Source organism: Perna viridis, chromosome 5, assembly GCF_037379345.1.
Source record: "Perna viridis isolate PV_CMFRI_1.1 ecotype Kerala chromosome 5, ASM3737934v1, whole genome shotgun sequence".
NCBI lineage: Eukaryota > Metazoa > Mollusca > Bivalvia > Mytilida > Mytilidae > Perna > Perna viridis.
The window spans coordinates 37,152,325-37,172,161 of record NC_142449.1 but is presented as its reverse complement, the minus strand read 5'-3'; the positions used below and the strand labels follow the sequence as shown (position 1 = coordinate 37,172,161).

Sequence of the window (19,837 nt, the reverse complement as noted above, 5' to 3'; positions counted from 1 at the left end):
CTATGAAATTTTGAATTTTGTATGTTTATATGCTGCAGATAGTATATTCTAAAAATAATGGTATTTCGTTGAACATGTATCTAAGCGCAGCATTTTGTCTGTGTCTAACCAAAATGTCACAACATCTAAAATTTGTATATTTTATTTATTCACGCGTACACCATTCGAACGAATTGTTCAAAAAGGCAAATAGTGTTGAGTCGATTTCTTTATATACTTAAAAATGTATTTAACCTCCTCTATGGTTTTATCATTTCATTTTTTCTTTCGCTTTACAAATGGGTTATATATATATATATATATATATATATATATATATATATACGTAAAACCGTGTCCAACAAAAATGTCACAAAGCGCATTTTTGACGTTTCCAAAATAACGTTCTGTTTTGCGACGCAAAAACTCTTTTAACGTCAATTTTAAAAAACAATAAAAAGCATTGAAAAGTTACGATACTAGATTAAATTACTACGACTGTGGACGTAATGAATACAAAAAAATATGATTAAAGCAAATCTGATAAAATAATGAAAGAAACGTTGAAAAGAAAACAGGAAAAAGAAAGCTCCCCCCCCCCACCCCCACCCCCCGCGCGCATATTGTCTGTTCATATGCAATGATGTCCTGGTGAAATCGGGATCAGCGTGCCTGCATCAAAGTAGTTTGAAATGTGTAGACACGTGCTTGCACATTCGCTAGTGAAATATTGTAAAATCAACGTATTTCATGATCGTCTATTTACCTCTTGACAATTATTTTAGCTAAAAAATATAATAAGCAATACAAATATTGCAAAAATATTTTTTGAAGTTTTTTTTTCAAATCGGACCAAAAACAAAAAAATGATTTATTATGGTGTGGCCTTTTGGACCCCTTTTAACTCGAAAACCGTAAGAGATATCCGAAATCTGAAAAATGCAGGCAGAATTATTAGTGAGGAATCCAATGAAGAATCCAATGAAATAAAAAAATTCGAAATCGGACACAAAAAAAAGTTACAAAAATGTTTTTAGGCGTTGCCCAACTTTGACCATCGCTATGGTGATTTTATGTATTATAAATAGTTTTAAATGTAATGGGGCAGTTGCGAGGCCTTGCCACCCTCTGTACTCTTCTACGTTTACTCATAATCTTTTGTTATATGTTAACAGTTGTTTTTAGTGGGGTTAATCTGTTTATTTCAGATATGAATTCTTTAGTATATTGCTCAAGTCGTGGTAGATGTTTACAAAGTTTAGCTTGTGGTGGTGTATTTATATATCCGGGTGGAAAAATTTTAAGGATTTTCCAAGACGTTGAGAGACATCTTAGTTTAACCCAACGAATAAAGATAGTTTATTTTGTTTGTGGTATTCCTGATGTATGTGAATTGGTAAGGGATAAGAACTCCAAGTATGAGGAATCTTACATTGATACAGTTGTTGATGAGGAAGTTATCGTTAAAACTTATATGGGTAAACTTGAGATGGTGTCTAATAGGATCAGGAATATGGGTCATCATGTAGTTTTCGCAACTATAGTTACCAAAAACTTTGAGAAATGGAACACTCATAGATTATCTGTTGGTAAAACTTTATATTTGGCTTATGAGACCCAATACCTTAAGATGCAAGAACGGCTTAATGCTGTTTTGTTGGCTCTTAACCAAAAGATTTTGCATTGAACGTTAAGAATCAGGTGGCAACACCGTTATTACATCATTACATTCACCAGAGATGTCAAAACGGGAAAATACGCTATGAATATACTAAGCTGATTGATGGTGTCCATCCTTCCCCGGATGTCGGGCAGAAATGGTTTGATCATATAACTAACGTTATTGCTGAAAACGAACATAGACTGGCGAGCGTTTAGATATTTTGTTATGTATTTATTTTGTATGCTTTATAATTTTACACTGTTCCTGTGTAGCGAAGCCTTGCCACCTATACAGTAACATGTAACCTGATTTGAATTCGAGGACGAATTTTCGTTCTTGAGGGGGGACAATGTCACAGTATAAATATTTATATATATTTTGGTATATTTTTGGTTGTTATATAATACCTAAATATACTTTCGTTTATTATCTTATTTACTTTTGAGTATATTCCTATACATTCCATCTTCATCTCATAATCATAGTCATTGTTATTGTAATCATCATGTGACGGTTGACTGGACCGCTCTCCGCTAACAGGTTCCCGCTGCACGGACTTTTCTTTTATTAAATTGTCATTCTGCACTTCGACTTTCACCTGAGTGGATTGTCTTATCGACATCCTTTATTGCAGGTTAGTCAATTGTAATAATCTTTGTAAAATAATTGATATTTGAATTTAACGGCGGAATATTTCATATGTTATTCATTGTTTTCACTCCATTTATAATTCGTGTCCTTTATTGCAGAATTAAATATCATCGTTGACAACTGGCAATTATACTTATTTTCGCCTTGCCCAACATAATCTAATTGTGAGCATAATTTCCGGCGACACGTGTGCCGACTAGGGGTACAATTTTTAGTGCAGATAGGGCAGAAGGGATATACCTTAAATACTAGTATGGCCTTTTATAGGAAATTCAATACCAAATCGGCATTTCTGATCAGTTGGTGGAGTGTGCATACACTTTAGAGGGTATTTTGTCATGTATTACTGGTATTTATTTCAATGAATTGTCTGAACTTTTCATGGTTGGTTCCATATCCTTGCTTTTGTAAATCAGTAAGCACCCGTACAATGTCCTAGTTTGAGGGCTTATTTCATGTCTTAATTTTGTATCTCAGTGTACATTTGTTGTCATTGATCGTTGTTGGTGGTTGTTTCAACATTTCAAAATAACGTTGAAAAAAATTAAACTCCAGCGGAATTTAACGAATCATTAGATATGCTAGTAACTTTTGAAATTAACAGTAAAATTGTACCGAGTACTGCTTAATGTACTGTAAGCATTGAGAACCAAATACGAACTATTTGGAGTACCGAGTACTATTTTCTTAAGATTCAGGGTACGGTACTCAATGTCCTGAGTGCCGAGTGGTCCTTAGGCAAAGTACCGAGTATTAAAGGGGGTTTCACTCTCATATGCATATACGAATGTTTTACTATAGGTTACATAAACCATAAAACAAGACCAACAGAAATCTTTTGCTAATTGTTGAAAATCGCACAAATTCCATGAAAATAGAAGACTCCGTGCCAGTGGCTGTAGGCAATAAAAATATTTTATGCTTCGCTTTGCTTTGCATTTAAAGCATTTTCCCTTTAGAACAAATTCTGAAATAACAAGAGCAACGCCGAGCTTTGATTACCCTTGCCCCGAAATATTTTAAGAATCGGATCGGTCAAATTACGGACAGATTCTTTCGCCTATAGGCTAGAAACCACTAATTCCACTTCCCATAGGCTTCTATGCTAATTTCACAATATTCAATGGCTTCTCTGGACTTTACCTTTAACCTGCAGAGGAGTATATATCAGCATGATTCTACATATGTCAGCTCACAATCCTCAGAGTGGCATGTGGGGTTAGCAGACTTGCAGTGCAGTACTAGTCACTGGAAGTGAAGGGTCTATAAATAGCATGGGAAATCCCAGTGTTTTCACAAGATAGGGGTATATTTAGAAATCATGGAGATTAGGCTTCACATCACAAGAAGCAAAATGCACCTATAAAATGTACAGAAATGTTTTTTTCCTTTCAGAAACTGTTTAAATTTTTTAAAGAAGATGAGAACTTTTTTTCACAGCACTATGAGGAACAGGGGTAATTTCTGCGTAGAACTATTTTTGCGTACGTTCCAAATGCTCATTGGTTGAATTGGTGGTCTGTAACCTATAGTGCCTCCGAGGTTTTTCTATGGTGTAACTAGAAAGGCTGAAAATAAGTTCCGCTTGAGTTCACTTGCTGCTAGTAAGAAAACTACGGTTACTATTCAAATTTTACAGCACAATACTTCTACCACCATACTTGTGCTTTATACAACAAGAAATTCGCTCGCAATTCCAAATTTCCTCCTATATCGAATATCGAGTAGAATACATAATGCAATGTGCACCAACACTTGCACAAAATTCTTGTGTGCTTCATCTTTTTCCAACGCAGTCGGTATAGTTTCGTTTTTATCCCTTGACTTTAAAGACAGTCTTCCATGGAAACGCAAGTCACCTGATCAAAATTCTGTTTCTTAATTTATACATTATTGATACATCATTTCAGATAACATTTTTCTTGTAAAATACCCGACGTCACATTTTATTATAATTTACAAATTTAGAATGGAGTATTGTGTTTTGTGCATGACAATCAGAAGTACTCGGCGTTTTTAGATGAACATTTTCGTATGCCCCAGCCACACTATTTACACACCATTTTTTGCCTTTAATTTGGACGGTTATAATATCGATATTTTATATCCTGAATTCCGTTTCGTCAAAATCAGCGAGACATGTAGCGTCGGTGATGTAACGGTTACCATGATTGCTTTAAAGCAAGCGATCTGGGTTCGACTCCCGGCCGACGCGTATACACAAGGCAGTACTATACAGTTAGGTCTATTTTGAAAATTTGGTCTCATGTTGTTGAAATAAAGCTGTTTTGAGGCAGTCAAAACAGAAATTTAAAGTAAATTTAATTTGTGTTTTGTCTTTGGTCTTTTTTTTTCATAAAAAGTACATATTTTTCTTATCCTTGATATGTGGAAGTTCATTTAATTTATAGTGCATTAATAAATACTGACATAAAACCTAGTAGCCATGGTAACATACCTAGAACAAAAATATCACCAAGTTGTAGTACAAATCAGGGGTGCCTTTCCAAAACTACTATGTTTTATAAAAAGTCCCCTTTTCGGAAAATCTTGTTGATTTCATGCAAAATTTTGGCAAAAATTCGCAAATAATAGCTTAGAACCCTTTACTTTTCGCTTGATCCGCCGCTGTCATTTGTTAATCAGTTTTATGGGTTTTTTTTGTTTTTGTTTTTTTTTGTAGTTGTTTTTTTTTTTTTTTTTTTTTTGGTGGGTTGGGGGGGGGGGGGGGGGTCAATATTTACAAGCTTTGATAGCACATTTAGACTGCATTATTTGAGTATGAAACATCGTTTTCTATCATGCCTTATATACGACATTAAACTTTCATCAAGAAGTTAAGATTGTGGACATTATGTTTTGTAAATCTCGTCTCGAGACCCTGTGAATTCGCAAGAAGGGGTCCCTCAAAGCATGGGAGGCGTTTGTTCCTGAGGGTTATACGCAGCGTAAGGACTACAATCATATCAATGAAAACCTCTTATGCGACAATATGATGATAAAACTATGACTCTTAAAAACTATTTTTACAGTTTGGGAACAACAATTAAAATATAACTATGATCATATCAATGTACCCAGCAGTACTAGACTAAGCACAAATAGGTCTTCGGTTAGTTTTGAATGCTAACAATGGTAGAAATTCCGGATTAAATAAAAAAAATAGACCGAGACTTACAAGCCATTGGTCCACTTTCAAGAGAAATTCATCATGGCTTTGTTTCGTTACGTTAGATTTTTTAAAGTACAAGTCCAAATAAAATTCAAACACTGCCAATAGTAAAGTGATTCTTGGTGTAGAAAAATCCACCAAACAAACGATGCTTTTACAGTCCACATATGCTATACTTTCATTTACCGATAATCATTTCTGCATTCAGACCTGCACTTTTTAGAAAATGATACGTTCATCTCATACTAAAATCAACCAAATGAAACAAAATCAAGAACGATAATTCTTTCAAAATGCTTATTTGGTGTACTATCTAAATATTTTTTTATCACAAAAACGCAACAACCAACTGAAAAAACTAAGATTGGTTATGGGATTTTGAATTTGCAGAACAGAACAGAATTTTTAATGGTTAAAATCCAGATATTTGGATTGCTATAAAAACAATACAAACAAACAAACATATGTATGAACTAAACATACTAAACACAGTGAGAATAAACTATATATCATTGATATTATTACAAACACATATGCCTCATTCTCCATAGTAGTTAAGAAATATATATAATCATGATAATATCGGAATAAGATAAATTATATGTATAGCATTATATTTATATATGTAAGACTCGGAAGTGCGAAGGGGACGCCGAAGTGCGATGGTCACGCTGATCTGCGATGGTCAACGCTGAAGTACGTTGGACGTCTAACGCAAATGCACGGAAGTGCGTTGGTATACCCCATTCAACGTCCCCACGAAATTTTACGTGCATTAGCGCGTACAATGTTACAGAGAAAACTAACAAACTGAAAGGAAAACCATGAAAGTAGCTAGTACATTGTTGCCTGTATAAACAAACGTAGTATGCTTAATTATTAATTTTGAGTGTTAACTTTACATATCTTTAATGCAGTATCAAAACTTAAAAGATACGTTACGATACTCGAGGTAATTCGAGAAACATAAACTGTAGCTGCGAGTTACAAAAGATAGCGGATACAGATAGTCGTATTTCATGCATCATAAAAACTATAATAGATATAATTAAAAGATTTACCGGGACAACTTTTTTATCGTATTACAAATATATTAGTATTAGAATGTCGAAGACACAAATTTAGTTCGGTGGACCAGACTAGCATGTTTCTCTTCATATTATGCGCAGTCCGTTAATCTGTCAAATCTAGACCTTTGTAGCATCAATCATTCTTTGATAACCTTAGCCACAGTGTATAGGATGACACACGCGCAGAAAAAAAGCGCCGTCTTATACTACATTACATTTGTATTTGCAAATTCTACAGGTACTATCGATCATATGTGTTCTATGTAGTACATGTAGTTCATACGCTAATACAGAAGAGCTATCCACAAACGTTCTAGAGCTAAGCTAGTCAAAAATATGTTCATGTTAAAGAGTAAAAAGAGACTACCAGTTTTTTTTTTTTAAATTTCCACTGGGTGTAGGAAAACAAATGAAGTAAAATTATTAATTTTGTTTTTTTAATTTCCTAAGAAGTTGGAAGTATCAACGAAATGAAAGCAAAGTTTTTTTTTCTGATTGCATGTATACAAATAACATATCTGTCGAATCTTAAGATAATCGTATATATACGGTTTCAACGGAAAAAAATATACATGATAGTCAAAACATATCAGCGAAGCATTAAAAAAACCCGCACCTCCTCGTAGTGGCCAACGCATTTCCGCGTTGCTATTGGCTGTCAACAATCATGTCTAACCATCGCAGTTCAGCGTGATCATAAACGCACTTCGGCGTACTACCATCACACTTCCGCGCGACCATCGTACCTCCGCGTCCTATCGCGGTTCCGAGTCTTACATATATAAATAAGAGATTAAGATGATCGAGAGAGAGGTGGTGCACTCTCATTGATTCTGCTTTAAAAGCTCATTCCTTTTAGTATACATATGGTAAATACCAGTTACAATTATTTTATTAATATCATATTCAACACAAGTGAACAAACATCTAAATTTTTCATTAATATCAAATTCATGAAAAGATGGAACAATGTCAAGAATTTCAGAGAACAATCTTTTTCTAAGATCTTGTAGAACGTTACAAAACATTAAAAAATGGACTTCATCCTCAACTTACTTGTTGCAAATTTTACAAACACTTTGATGGTTATTTCTGGTGGTTATCAGGTATAGTAAAAATTGATTAATGCAATAAAATCTCTGCGTTTTTTCCTTTATGTGCCACACCTTATATACATTTTGCCCGATTCTTAGACGGAGAAGTGTACTTATATTATAATCGTCTTGAACAAGGTCAAGGTTTATCTCTTGTGACGTAATTTTAAAAAAAATGACGTCAACACACATATGACGTTTTACACAAACGGATCATCCATTGTTTATATTAGCTAGTCAAGCAAAAATGAAGAAGCTGTTGAGACATGAATAGAAAAAGTAAGTCAAATAGTTCGTTAGGATCACCAAGACAGAAAGGAACTGTGTCAAGAAAATCACCAAGACTTTTAATATCTTGTTTGAATAACAATGAAAACGGTGCTGGGGGAGACAAAAGTATGAATGGTCAAACCGGTCTCCAGCTTCATAAACATCCAACAATCAGTCTCACAACTGCCACTATCGATGCACAAAGCACAACAGAAAGTATTAGTGAAAATTATGAAGACTTAATTTCCCAAAAAGTCTCTGCACGGCGTAGAATCTCATTTGACAACAAAAGCAGCCCAATTAAAATATGTGATAACGGTCCGTATGAAGAGGACGAAGAACCCGAAGTCCCAAGACGTAAGAAACTACGAAGTGAAGTGACGGAAGACGAACTTTGGGAAGGATTTCCTCAGAATGTAAGATTTAAACGTCTTACACCTCAAAAATCTCCATTCGTTAGGTGCTCTTTGCAAAATGAAGGAAAATCGCATGAGACACATTCAGAAGATTGGGGTGCATTAAAATTAGAATTAAAGCCTAAATCTGAGGATAGTATCACAGAATCAGAGTTACAGCTCCAAGACCCATCACGCTCATTGGTATGCTCAAGGACCGTCGTAAATATCTTCACGGACTTTCCGAAGGTAGTTAATGAAGGTTGTTCAACGTCAGGGAATTTTAGTCCGGTAAAACGTGAGAAAGGAAATACCGGAAACAATTCATCAGTAACGACACCAAAAAGAAGCGCAAGATTGCAAGAGAAAAGAGAGAGTCCGTCGATCCGCAAAAACATTGACTTCGTGTATACCCCGTTAAAGCGGGACGACTCTAAGAATCGAATATCTGATTCTAAATCAGATGGTATGCAGGTGAATGTATTGTTAAAAGATACTCAACACTGTTATGTTCAAGAAGAGAAGAAAATGTCAGAAAACGAAAAACTAAAATTGCTTTACAAAGATATAATACTAAGGCATCAAACTCCACCTAAAAAGGAGAAATGTAAATCTGCATCGACTATTCTGTCAGATTTATTAGAAGATATTGACAATGAAGAATGTAAACATCTGACAAAAATGATAGGGCAGAAAGAAGAGAAAAATGTGCAAATATTAAAACCAGATAATACCATTCATATTAAAACAAAGCGAAGTGAGAATATCAAGACAAAACATTTTAAATTCAAACTCAAAGAGGCCTCTGGTATAGAGAATGAGTTTAGTAATATGAAAATTCAAAGTACGGCACAAAATAATGAAATCAACAAATCTGAACCTGAACAAAAACCTGGAATAAAGATCAGAATTAAGAAAATGGGTAATGGAACTGCAGTCATACAATCAGGTAGTAAAGCCGATCACGCTTATGTCCAGAGCAAACCAAAAAATGAAAGTTGTAGAAAAGTTTCCAGTTCATCAGACAAGATCTCATTTCCTAAAAGAAGGAGATATATTCCAAGCGTCGACGATGAAGACTCGTTGGTCAAAAGAAGAAGTCCCCGAGTTGCAAATGCGTCGTCGGTCGGTAAGGGACCAGGAATGAGAGATACCAAAACAACCGTTGCTGAACAAAGTGATAGGTTTGTTAATACGGGGCGCCCAATGGGGCTCTTGTGGTTTTGTACTCAAAATTCAGTTTTGTACAGACAAAAGTGAATTTTGTTCAACAAAAATGAGTTCAGGTTAACAAAATTTATAACATACTACAAATTTTCAATTTTGTGTCACAAAAGTCAATTTATTCAATTTTGTGAGACAAAATTGAATTTTTCACATAAGTCAATTTTGTATGCAAGTTGGTTTACATAATTCTTTGGATATGCAAATGAATTCTCTCATCACGATTTTGTAAGTAGGTTTCTCATTGGATATAGTAACCGCGGGCCTCGCAGACGCAGGTTTCCAATTACTTCGAGCACGGACATATCATATAGGTGATGAGCTATCCAGCAAAAGTAAGTAATATACATGTATAATAAAGTATCACTTTTGCAGAATAGCGCATTGACCGTATGATATTCCCTTGCTCGAAATAATCGGAAACCTGCGAGACCCGCAGTTACTATATCCAATGAGAAGCTTTCTTACAAAAATCGTAACGATAGACAATTCATTTGTATATCCAAAGGATTCTGTAACCTAATTTCCATACAAAATTGACTTTCGAGACATAAAATAGACTTTTGTCTCACAAAACTGATTTTTATGACACAAAATTGAATTTCGTTTAACAAAATTGAATTTCGTTTAACAAAACTGAATTTTGTGACTCAAAATTGACTTTTGTGACACAAAATTGAATTACAACATGAAGTGATCATAAAACAAGTCTGTGTGACATAGTTTTGTAGTACAAAAAGTGATTTTGTTATGACGGAATTCAATTTTGTGTACACAAAATTGATTTTGATTACAAAAAGATCAAGCCCCATTCGGCGCCCCGTAGTTAATACATTTTTAATTCAACTTCGGATATGAAAGTAACTACAATTGATTAGATTTTCTACAGATAAACAGTTAGCTAGCTTGATAATTTAAGTGACCTATACATCCTTTTCCACAATTCTGTCACTAATCACATTATTGTCACCACAGTTAAGCGGATACAAGTATGCTTTTTGTAGAGATCACACGGTCATCGTCTTCCACCGGGTTTTCACTTCAAACTTTTGTGAAAATCAATTTTAATTACAATTATGGGAAAAGTATGCAAAGTTTTTTTAACAAGAATTTAATGCGATCGTGTACCTATTCAATATATGCGCCTTTTGCATTGGTACAAAAGTTTTAGGTGTTATCAAAGAACAATAATTAGTCGGATATTTCAGTTCATCAGTATCCATGTTCCTCATGATATATCAAGTTTTACCTCAGTCAGGGTGAATATTTTTTTAAACACTAACTGTGCCTGGAATTTAATTTTTAAATTATAGTGGCATAAATTATGTATCCCAAAATAGTCGGTCCAGTAGACAGGACAGAACAATGAAAAGAAAATCTTACTCCGAAGAGGAACAACTTTTAAAAAATCCTAGAATTGAGAAGTTTGCTTGTATGTTATGGTCAAGGTAAGGAATTATTAAAATTGGGAGAAGACTTGAACAAAATGCAGTGTGTGAAAACCTTCACCAGCCAACTCGCCAAAAGCCAGTAAAAATACATTTGGTTAGCGCCTGCTAAGGTGCATGTGATTATTTTAACCCCTTCCATTTTTAGGTAGGATATATATTGATATCCGTACTTCCTTCCTTCCGTTACGCAGAGACTGAGAGGTATCCATCTCTTTTCCGTTTCTCCGTATACACCACTTAATAGAATTTAACGAAATGTTACTCTTTATTACATATTCCCATTGTGCACCACCTATTTTAGATTTTGATCCAAGTCAGTCTTGAGGTCAAATGGTGCATTTTATAAAATGAGGAAGTGGGGGTTCATTGAACTGACACAGATTTTCTAGTTTCCTGACCAGTATCGTAATGACCCTGGACGAAGCAGTTTTATCTATTACATTTATGTCATGCTGGCATGCCGTGCTGAAGGGGTTGTACATGCTGGCCAGTGAAACATTATTTTTATTCCCTTCAGCATCTGCGTATGGAGTGTTCATATCAAAACTCAAACGTTATGCCAGAGCTTGCCAACCCTACGCAGACTTTTTGTATCGCGTAGACTTCCAACAAGTAGGCTTCTGGAACAGGGTGATGTTACTACAACATTGAAGTCATCACTACAGAAGTTTTATGGTCGTCATCATGAACTCGTGGATCGTTAGGTGTATCCATTTGCGCCATGAACTGATTTGTTCAACGTGTCATAGTTTTCCTTTCGTCTTTCGACTACCCCGGACTTAACTTTTTATGAGCAACTCGGCGGGTGGTTCTAGAAAGCAGAGGACGCTTACCCTAACGGTGCACCTGGTCCATGCTCCCAGTTTTTATTGGAGCCCGAATAGCTCATCTGCTTTTGTTACTTTGTGTGTATTATTATAGTTGTTGTGTATGTCAGTTTTCCGTGTCTGGTCTTTGTCCCTGGATTACATATGTTTTGATTACCGCTAGAATCTTGGTTCCCTTGATTACTCTTTTGTAAGTTTGAAATGGAAAATTCCTTGCCGATTCGGTGAGAAAATTAAAGCAAGGCTTCACACACTGTATATGCGTTTCAAAGCTTCCGTTAGTCCATTTCGCCGTACTATTATTATTAGTTATTAATTATGTCAAAATATTTGCCTCTATAGATCTTATCTAAAGTAGATGTGTTAAAAATATTTCTCGAATTATGGCGCATTTATAATTAGGTTCAAGTTAAGTGGTGTGGATCTAAACCCCTGCACTTTGTTCAGTGGTTCATAAATGTCTTGCGGGTTTGGTCCAATTTCACCTCTTATGAATCAATTATTGTTGAAAATGAGTTTCTTCTTTATAAAACCAGTGGGAACCCGCTTGACCACATGTTATTTAAGTTAGAGGTTTAGATTGGAATTTCGAAGTTCCAGAGAGAAACGCCTAGAATCGGTATTGTATAGTATTGTATAACTCGGTATCCCAATACAACTTATTTTTGCCTTAATTTTGCACGAAACATAATTTTCCAACAAAAGTGAAGTGACTTTAACCCCTGAACCCCCCCCCCCTCCCCCCCCCCGCCCAGCACACACACACACATTTTGGATACCCACTGTTAACTAACGCGCAGTATTGAAGTACTGTCAAGCTTTTCATTTATATAATTTCTTATATAAGACGCGACTTACTTGCAGTGAACAGCGACGTCACTTTCAACAGCTTAACTCCACTTTAAGTAATCAAGACCTAGATAATTTGATGCGAAAGGCTTGGTCGGAGCTTGATTCTAAGGACAAATTACGGTATTTCAACAGAGCTAGCAACGCTACCAGAGATGAAAACAAGCATTCTTTGTCTGTTCGACAATTCCTTGGTAAGTTTGTTAGCTACATGTCACGGGAAATTGTGCTGAAAATGTTTAATCTAAATTTATACTTTGTTAATAAGATTTAAGATTTAAGAATATCAATGACTTCTGATGGTTGTGAAATCTTTTAAAATATTCAATGCTAGAACAAAACAAGAAGAAAAAATAGATGGGTGAGTGCCCTCGTTTTTCGATATAATCATTTAATTTTTTTTTGTTGGAATAGAATTTCTCTAGACTTTCCGTAGCTTAATTAAAACTACCCAAACGACACTTTAATGTGTGTTTAATGAAATTATGAAAAGAAAATTAGGGGTCACTGCGTAAAGAAACAGAACAGTCCGAAAATCTGACAAATGTATCCTTAATTTAGTGTCAGTCTTGGTCAAAATCAGGCAGTGGGTGAAACATGGTATGAAACAGAGTGAAAATTTACTATTTGTAGAATTAGAACCAAGGATTAAAGACAAAATTTTCCATATTATTTTTGTAAAATTAGTTACGATTTCATTGAAATGCACTGTAAATGAAGATTTCAGAGGCAGATACGTGTCAAAAACCCAATTTTCTTACTCCAGGATCATGCAGATACATGTAGTGGTCTTTTCAAGTTGAATGACTGCCTTAATGATTCATAAAATTATATTGTCAGATCGTACAGGGTTTTTGGCGTTCATGTTGAAGATTTTTCGCAATTGGCTTGATTCTTACAAAGACTTTTACACAATGGCTCTACTTGGTTTTATGACTCAGAAATAAGTATCTTGATAAGAGAAAGGAATTTTGTTGATGTATTTACAAGCAAGATGAAGAGATAACGGATATATCTTTCTTTGCACTTTTGATTTTATCAATTATATCGACTCTTGAGGAGATAGACCTAGAGTAAGGGACACAACTCTTACAAATAATTGGAACGTTTGTATTCAGCATTTTACATCAATGTCATGTAAGCATCAAAGTAACTTGAACTGATTTCATTCTGTTTCAAATCAAAGCTTGATAGGCTTTGGTGAAATTAAATTTGATACAAGTACATCACTGATTTCAAGAGTTATGTCCTTTACCCTAGGTCTAGCTTCTTAATCTTTAACTGTTTTGTAGTATTAACCTCGTTTTTAATTGTGCCTTTCATAAATTAAGTTCAGCCACAATTAATTTCTTTAATATATATGTGACTGGCTGTGTGGGTGATGTTTTGCTTTGCCCAATAATCTCCTTATACCATATTTCACGTAGATATGAAATTCCCAAGCGACGAGGCAGAGTGTGTACCTTGTCCTGCCATGGGGAAGTTTCTTTCCCTTTCATCTTCGGAACAGGATGAAGAACTCAAACGCTGGCTTAAATACTTTTACGAGGTATCACCAAGTGAGTACAAAAAACTGACAACTTTAGAAATACCAAAACTGAGAAAGGGAGAGATTAAATCTGCAGATGGACTTGACCAGGTAAAATACTACAGGAAATTTCTTTATCAGAGCATTTTGGACTCAAAGGACAAAATATACAAGATTTACGAGCGCAAGAAGAAAAAGCAACAAGAATTTGTTAAAGAAGCTTTTGGTACCATTGTCAAACGTTTAATCAACGGAAAATCAACGGAAGACCTCAAGTTCTCACGTGATGTTGTTTCAAAGCAGTTGGCAGAGGTCCTGCTGGATTTACAGTATCTAGAAAACGAACGTAAGGTTGGTGTATGCGGTGCTCCATTAGCTACCAGAAGCTTTGAAGACGTCTTGCATGATCTTACAAATGAGGAGGAAGAAAGTAGCAAATCCAACGCACCTGGCAATGGAAATTTTGACGACATATGCGGTCTCGGTGAAGACGATGAGAATGACGAGAACCAGTTCTCACAGGAGCTTTTAGACCAGGTAAGATAGTTGATATCATTGTACTGTTGAAACTACAATTGAACTGAGTGTTTTTTGGTTTTTTTTTTTTGTTTTTGTTAATTGTATTTTTTTTGAATTTGTATATGTACTTTGTCTATCTAGTGCCTGTACGTTTGTACCATAAAAATGAAATAAAATATGTTTCCATTTCAGTATGTCGATTTCCATAGAAACTAAACCTCTTGTATATTTATTGAATTAATAACAGCAAAAGTTTTGCAATTGGGGTATATCATCATCTGCCAGTTTTTTTGGGGGTTTTTTTTTTTGGGGGGGGGGTCGACATTTTCTGGATATGGTTCGTGTTTTCATTATTACTCATTGTCCGTCTGTCTGTTTTACCCGAAAATTGCAATACCCGTGTATCCTTATACATTCAAATGGAACTATGGTCCAATGATTTCTAGATGAATGAATTGAAAACTGCACTAATAGGTTCCTTAACATTGAATCTATCATATGATTGAAAATTATCCTCTCTGTTTTATTTTAATGAATCATCGAGTCAATGTACATTTGAAATTAGTGCCGACTTGACTCAGGTGTTGAAACAATCCTCTTTATACACATTTGTTTCTGGAATGGGTAATTTACAACCACAATGACTTATACAGCTTTACATGGCGATTTATAACTTATAATTTTATTTTTCGAACTGGACTTATTCAGAGTTCTAAAACTGATGGTGCATTCAGTAATGAAATGTTTTGTCGGATAAGTCTAAACTAAATATAAAATTTGGCCGATGATCACAAATAATAATGTGAATAAATAAAGGACTTCGTACGATAAGGGCCACATTTGGTCCACTATTTTACGAGAAAAAAAAATAAGTTTGAAGTAAATGCCAAAAATGTGATATGCATTGTTTAATGAACGATTAATTGTTTTAATGCGGTTTTAAATTTTCACCATTTTATCAACTTTCAATATTATGGGGCAGAAAATCTGCCAAAAACAAACAGATTAAAATTTGTTATTTTCAAAGGTATCCGCCATCGTGGCCCAGGGATATCTAAACTGATTTGGACTCCTAAAAAAGTCGCATTTAGAAACCATTGACAAAAATTTTGGGTCAAGTTTGGGAAGACACTCAAAAATTGAAATGATAAGGACAAAATTGACCAATTTCGGAAAATATGGTGGAAATGTGATTATTTAGTACATCACATTTTTCAATAATTGAAAGATGATATGTTTATAAATGTGGTAGAACATACTAAATAATTCATTTAACATTCTTAGCCAGCACTCCACAGTATTGTAGAACTGCCTGATTTTGGTCTTGTAATCTGATGCTTTGTAACATTTATCACTTTAAAAAATTGTCAAGCATCTGTAAATCTATATATCTAGAAATAGCTCAAGCCAAGGCCTTCAGGATGCAGTAAAAATTTTCTGAAAAAAAATTACCCACAGCATATAGGGTTACCATAGAAACCATGCAAAAATATGCGAAAATTTGCAAAAAAGTTCATAAAATCAGGTTTAAAAATATCAAATTTCCCGCAAAATATCTGAAATTTTTATTTCAATCCCTGAAACTGTTCAAACTTTTCCCTTCAAAAACCCCTTCCTCATATGGGCATCGCCGGTTAGATTTTGAGCTATTTCACTTTGTAATCCACTTATTAAATTTAGCATGGTAAAAAATTGACTTACTTTCACTTTCACAATGAAGTCAAATTGTCATTGAAAAAAAGCCCCTTCAACATTGAATATATATAAAACATTGCAAAATACTTTTAAAAGTCCCCTTTTTTCAGAAAATGTTTTATCAACAATAGATTCTTCATTTTTAATCACTATAGCAACTACCGGTTTCCATTCATGTCATTTTTCATCCCTAGCCAAAAGTGCGAAACTAAACTAAACTGTGGAGTGCTGGCTTAACAGCGAAAAAAAACTTCTCCATGATATAAAATTTCTAATTGCCAGTCATGTACATGGTCAAAAATGGCCCTTATTGTTCCTCGTCCTTTCCTCATATAAAAGTACAAGTTAGTCCAACTTTTGTACAGAACTTTCCGGTTTTCAGGTACATGAATCGGAATTGCCACTATTGGAGGTTGAATCACTCTCTGATGTCCTCGATTGCTCAACCCAAGTCAGTGAGGGCGATGAACTGACTTTCTCAAATGAAATCTTTGAACAGTTGTCTTCTATTTTTGAACAACAAGCAAAGAAAGAAATTATCATTGATGAAAAAGAACCAGAAAACAGTGAAGTTCGAAATCCAGCCAACATTCTTACCAGCTGGGTATTAGCAGATCAATTTAAAGCCATGAGCAGAGGATATCATCCTCGCAATTTTCATTCCTTGTATTCGCTTGTCGCCAGAAAACATCTGCTTCCGTTTTTGCCTAGTTCTGAACCTACACAGACAGTCACTAGCTGCCCTAGTAACAACCCTAGTGATGTTAATAACTCTTCTGTCTTGAGAGACTCCAGGGAGCATTATCAGGCAAATCTAAACGGAATTTATCATAAGTCTGGTCTCGTATCTTCCCAAACAGCTCCTGTTGTGCGCATGGTGGCATCGAACGCTGGGCCTGTTCTTCAAGTTCCCCAGATAAGACCAGCAATAAGGATGCTTACGCCTCATAGATTAGTACGGCGGGTCCCGATCGGACATACTTTGGTCAAGTTCACGTCAGAACAGGAAGGTCGTTGCAGAGTATTTTCTGTGAGGCAAGCTCGTTGAGTATATAATGAACTTATTTTTTGTCTTTCAAATTTTTCCAAATCTGTGATATTTTACTTTGTGAACTTGAATTTTAACAAACAACTTCTGTGATAGAAATTATCTTATGACGATATGAATGTCAACGTTTTATAACTATAATACAGGTTTTTCTAACGTCGACAGTTTGTATTGACTAGTCCAAGAAAAAAAACTTTCCTGAAACTGAGATACATGCACATTTATTTTTTATAAACGTATGATGGAGTTAATATGTCTCGTACATGTATGTTTCATCTACAGTTGGCGTGTCTAGCACACTGGATCATAAATGCACGATCTTGATTAATATTTAATTTAGTTAGCAAGGGGTCATCAGAGAACCTTGACTAGAACTGCAAAAAATAACCGCACAATAAAATGGAAACTGTTCTGAATAGAATACAGAACCGCAACCTAACACCTAATATATATTGAATTTTAATTTTTTTAAGACCAGATTGTTTGGTTAAATATCTCTGCAAAGCCTTCGCAACATATTTTAAATTCAATACTGTTGTTACGTCTTGTCTGTAAGACATGGAGTATAAGCAAGTGAATTCTATCGAAATTTTGAATTTTGTAAAGAGAAAATTGTATTTGTAATACATGCCGCTGTCAATTGTAAGCCGATGTATTACATGTAGTTTGAGATTCATCTAATAGGGGCGCTAACTTTGACTGACTTCCGTACGTTGTCTTTTACATTTCCACCGCTAGACCTTCAAGAAAATGATTTTCAACTTAATTGAAACTTCAGCAAACCGGTTATCACCCCGTTACACTGTAAACCGAGAGAAAAGATCGTGAACAGGTCGATAATCTATGTCAAGTATTACAGTTTGGTCGTGAACGGAGGATGAAACGGAATGTGAACAAAAGTTGTGCTACTTTTTAGACAGTCAGCAAAACTGCAATTTTTACCAACAAATGCAAGATTCTTTCAAAATATCAGAAACGAACATTTTTCTCGCTTAATAGTGTCACAGACTGTTTTTGCCTGCGTGAGATTTTTTTCCATGTCGATTTCGCATCAAATGTCTGCTTACCGGACATCCTGGTTTAAATATTTTGAATGATGATGACGTCGTTATTTTTTATAGGTGAACGCGCATAACTAAAATTTAAAATGTAGATCTTACATACAAGTATATAAAATATTGGCGGTACGTTTTCATCAATTATGTTCATACTGCACTTTGGGTTTTCCAGCTGTGTATATAGTTGTAACATATACACGAAACACAGATGAATAAATAATTATTAATTAGGGTTATGATGAATGTTACACTTTTCTTAAACAGGTGATGCACTGGGTTACAAGGCGTTCCAAACAAACTACACAAGTAAAACACTTTAAGTAGCAGTCTTTATAAATTCCAGACAGAAGGGGATTAATGCATATGAAAACACACCCAATTCAGTTTTATTTCTTGTTCAGAAACAGTTACTGATCATATAACCAGTCTTAGTTTTTCATTTGGTTGTTGCACTTTTCAGATAAAAATTATACAGATTGTACATGATATTGGCATTTTGCAAGAGTTTTCGTTCTTGATTTGGTTTGATTTGGTTGATTTTAATGGAAGATAAATGTATGACTTTCTAAAAAGTGTAAATCTGAATTCAGAAATGATGATCGTTATGAATAGCATATGTAGACTGAAAAAGCATCGTTTGTTTGTTGGGTTTTCCACGCCATGAAGCACTTAACCATTGGTAGTGTCTGAATTTTATGTGGACTGGTACTTAAATGCTGATCATGATATTTAATATGACGAATTCAAATGAAGACTTCAAATGAAAACTTCATACGCTACACTGATCCAAATTCATAGGAAATATAATATCCATACATCTCTACTGATTTCTGCCTTCATCTTTCTTTGAAGTGGTGTTTTCGATGATTCCACCAGCTTTAAGTTGGCTTGTTATCTCTTCAGACGCTCTTCTTTTTTTCCATTTGATTTGCTCTACTCCTTGTTTATTTGCTCATATAAGGGAAACAGTTAAGCTTAGTAAACGTTGTTTCTGCGTTTTGGCTGCAAGTACATAGAAACGAATGGCGACGTTTCTATGTAACTGTGCACGCCGATTGTTACGTTGCTACAGATCATGTGGCAAACACTTCGCTATTCATCTAAATACTATTTTAACACAATGAATACATATATTTTATATATATATAAATTAAATATGTATTTGCCATTTAAAACATTACATATGATATAAAGATCTTATGTACTATGTATTAGAATCGATAGGTAAGAGATATCTTGGATAAACTATATTATATACAAGTGTAGTAGATCCATATTACGTTTGTATAAAATGTATGGTATATCATATCTTTATAGTTCAAATGAAATAAATATCTTCATTAA

At 34.7% G+C, this 19,837-nt stretch overlaps 1 protein-coding gene and 1 long non-coding RNA gene across 2 annotated transcripts in view; one reads left to right on the top strand and one right to left on the bottom strand.

The window, feature by feature from the left end:
- The window catches only part of LOC148617315 (uncharacterized), a 27,805-nt gene extending 8,225 nt beyond the window's left edge, over nucleotides 1-19,580 (bottom strand). The window contains exon 1 of the long non-coding RNA XR_015922475.1: nucleotides 19,310-19,580. This is a non-coding gene — a long non-coding RNA (uncharacterized LOC148617315). The remainder of the gene's footprint in view (nucleotides 1-19,309) is intronic.
- LOC148617314 (uncharacterized) overlaps nucleotides 1-19,837 on the top strand; it is a 20,929-nt gene extending 1,092 nt beyond the window's left edge. The window contains exons 2-6 of the mRNA XM_088584933.1: nucleotides 7,863-9,478; nucleotides 10,832-10,966; nucleotides 12,661-12,839; nucleotides 14,073-14,710; nucleotides 16,770-19,837. Of these exons, the coding sequence (XP_088441059.1) occupies nucleotides 7,896-9,478; nucleotides 10,832-10,966; nucleotides 12,661-12,839; nucleotides 14,073-14,710; nucleotides 16,770-17,435 (3,201 nt within the window). The 5' untranslated portion in view covers nucleotides 7,863-7,895 and the 3' untranslated portion in view covers nucleotides 17,436-19,837. The remainder of the gene's footprint in view (nucleotides 1-7,862; nucleotides 9,479-10,831; nucleotides 10,967-12,660; nucleotides 12,840-14,072; nucleotides 14,711-16,769) is intronic.